This window comes from Egretta garzetta, unplaced genomic scaffold (assembly GCF_000687185.1).
Source record: "Egretta garzetta isolate BGI_Z169 unplaced genomic scaffold, ASM68718v1 scaffold622, whole genome shotgun sequence".
Classification (NCBI taxonomy): Eukaryota; Metazoa; Chordata; class Aves; order Pelecaniformes; family Ardeidae; genus Egretta; species Egretta garzetta.
The window spans coordinates 498,962-502,239 of record NW_009258780.1 but is presented as its reverse complement, the minus strand read 5'-3'; the positions used below and the strand labels follow the sequence as shown (position 1 = coordinate 502,239).

Sequence of the window (3,278 nt, the reverse complement as noted above, 5' to 3'; positions counted from 1 at the left end):
AGAACCTGGCATCACCCTCAAAGTGTCTGAATTTTTACTTACTGGTTTGGCAGCACACCGGCATTACACTGGTGTAAACCATGTGTAAATGAGATCAGAAACAAGCTCATGTTTTTTAGATTCCAAGTCGAAAGGAAAAAAAAAACCCAATGAAATGGATTCTCTATCTCCTTCTTTCATATGCCCAAAGAGTTACCTGACTTTTCTTTTGTGAACGCTACACAATGAGATGGAGCAGAGAGAAGGCATTCCACTACGGCCACTCACCACCGTGTGGACACCTACCATGCAGCAAATGCAGTTTCCTAGTGAAAAGGCACCTATTCATAGTGTTTGGTTACCAGGTTCATAATAAAAAGCAAAAGCAAGCAATGAAAAGTTCTTTACCTTTGTTTTAGCATTGACATTTGCTCCCTGCTTGAGAAGAAAATTCACCATTTTGATGTTTCCATAGTGACAGGCCACAATTAGAGGTGTATATCCAAGCTACAATAAGAAAACAAAGAAGTAAAACTGCAAGCTCAGTGGAACATTCCTTTTACACTGGTAGCACTCTTCAGCACACTGGGGACAGTAGCCACTTCACGATTTACCTTTGTCTGAGCATCTTGGTTTGCGCCATGTTTTGTGAGTATTTCAGCTACGTTCACTTTATCCTCTTGAGCTGCAAGGTGTAAGGATGTCAGTCCAGTCTGGGGGTGGAATACACAAAATTAAATAAATAAATAAAGATTAAAATAAGCATAAAACCTACGTTATGTGAGGAAAGGAAATCTAGACTTTCCCACTTCCTCATCTTTAAAACATGAAGAGATCCTAACTATAGCTTCTAAGTATGGGTGTTTTTTTTTTTTTAAAACAAAGTAGAGTTGATGTTTCTCCTCTTCCGGCTGACAAACAGCTCCAAAGCAACTACATCATCGTAACCACAGAGTAAAACTTTCAGGCATTAATGCTCACGCTCAGATTTTATACAATGATGTCACTTGGGAAGCCAAGCAGCCCATTAATAAACCAGGGAAGCACATTCACTGTGCTTCCCACTCCTCAGACAGCAAAGGGAACCTTGACAACTGCAGGCATGAGTCAGAATGAAGAAGGTATTTCCAGAAATAGATCCCATTCAAAGATGCCAAGGAAAGGGATGCAGCCTTTAACCAAAAGCTCACTGTGATCACACACACACAGTACTTGCCTATGGACAAGGCAGGAAACAAATTTTGTAAGAGAAATTAAAATTGCCTTGTTTCTCATTGCTTAGGTAGTACAATTCATTAATGCCAGATGACGAGAGACTTGAATCTTCTATTTTGACTTGCAGGAACAAAAGCTGCAGGCTTTTGACCTTAAGTAAATACGACTTACACATGCCTGGATAAATCTGGTGTCCTATGGAGATCTACAGTAATGGATCTTTTTTGAGGAATTCATGTACAATCATTAAAAAACAAACAAACAAACAAAAAATTGGGAAGGTCCTCCATAGGATTTTTCTCACTCGCGTTGTTTTGCTATTTGCCAGACACTGCCAATTTCTTCCGCTTGGAAAGAAGGCTGAAGGGTAAAATATGTGAGGAACAGAACCTTTGCTGGCAAGAGCACTGAACTTTGTTAGACTGTAGCTCTCAGGTTTCTGATACACGTTGTTAAATCTACCCACGGACCCACAAACTCCAGAATTTTACATTCCTCTTCCTTTGCATCTAATGTAAAACTCCAGGCGTAAAACGTCTGCGAATGCTCAGAAAAATTTTCTCCTGCCTGCCTTTCCTCCTGTAGCCTCTCAACCAGAGCCAGGTTTCCTCCAGCCATGGCAAACAGCTGCAGCTCCTCCTGTGCATTACCCAGTACAGCTATTAATTACGTGACGTAAGTTAACTGGTCAATCCATCTGCCGGTCCTGCATACCCTCTTCTCGCTTTTACTGTTCAGCCACCTGTTGTCACTTCTGCAGACTCACAAATATGTACATAAGGAAGCGAAGCTGAGAATTCCTGATAATCTGACATCATTCCTACGCTGCGCTTTGCATCTCGCTGGATACTCCCACCCACAGACCTTTTTGTCTCCGGTTGTGAGTTACCTTTGTTGCCACGTGGATATTGGATCCTTTCTCCAACAGTAAGGTCACCATGTCAGTGTGGCCTTCTTGGGAGGCCAAATGAAGCGGGGTGACTCCCTGCTTGGTCAGAATGTTGGTCTCAGCCCCGTAGTTCAATAGAGTAGTAGCTATCTGCATCTGATTTTTCTTGGCAGCAATATGCAGAGGGGTGTATCCATTCTAACACCAGTCAGGAAACAAAATGAGAATAAAGTTAACACAACAGCCATGTAAGCCTAAGAAGTCAGACACCATAAACCAGTATGATTTTATGTTTCCCCTTATTACTAGAGATGGGAGTTCATTAAATTTTCAAGGCCAAACATGTCCCATGTTGCGTTGCTTTGTCCGCCTCTTATTTACCCCATCTAAACTAGAACAAAGCCAGCTCTCGCTAGGGTGGGCAGCACCGTTCAGCTGATACCTGCAAATTATCCTGAGTTCGACACCTACATTTTGAATAACTTATGGTGTAAATATTCACTTCTGACTGGCGAGTGACATCCTCCGTGATGAGCGCTGGGTGCACACTCTGCATTGCATTATGCTTTTTCGGAGCGTGTGGGTAGATGTGTGTTTGCATATGGGATTTTGATACGTGTCAGTCACGGCACTGGCTGGAAACAGCACTAGGGAGGAATGTTTTTCTGATTAATTTAACCATTTAAGTAAAGCAGAGCAGCACTGATGGTGCTTTCTGGCAATAAGACAACTTCCCACCTTTAATTGCTTTACAACGCGCTGCGGGGGAAAATTTTGGGTTACAGCAGACACCTCTGGAGGTGTTTGGTTGGTTGGTCTGTGGTTTGTTTTTTTTACCAAAAGGCAGCTTTACCAAACTACCCTACAGCAACTGTAGCTTTCGCAGCTCTCCACACACCGCTATGGAAACAACAGCTCTGATACAATCACTTAAGAGACAGGCCGTGGTTTTTGGCAGCGTGCATAACGGCAGCCTCACAAGGGAGCAGAACGTTCTGACATCAGCACCAATTTGCTTGTTATTTTCTCCTTTTAGTAGCCTTTGCCTAAAGCGGTGATATCATGACACCGCATTCTCCTAGAGAAGCTGGTGGCTCATGGCTTAGACAGGCGTACGCTTCGCTGGGTAAAAAACTGGCTGGATGGCCGAGCCCAGAGAGTTGTAGTGAATGGAGTTAAATCCAGTTGGCGGCCA

The 3,278-nt window shown here is 43.0% G+C and overlaps 1 protein-coding gene across 1 annotated transcript in view; it reads right to left on the bottom strand.

The window, feature by feature from the left end:
• The window catches only part of ANK2 (ankyrin 2), a 121,100-nt gene that overhangs the window by 9,989 nt on the left and 107,833 nt on the right, over positions 1-3,278 (bottom strand). Inside the window, exons 18-20 of the mRNA XM_035889080.1 lie at positions 2,084-2,281; positions 594-692; positions 388-486 (exon numbers count right to left, since the gene is read on the bottom strand). Coding sequence (XP_035744973.1) covers positions 388-486; positions 594-692; positions 2,084-2,281 — 396 coding nt within the window. The remainder of the gene's footprint in view (positions 1-387; positions 487-593; positions 693-2,083; positions 2,282-3,278) is intronic.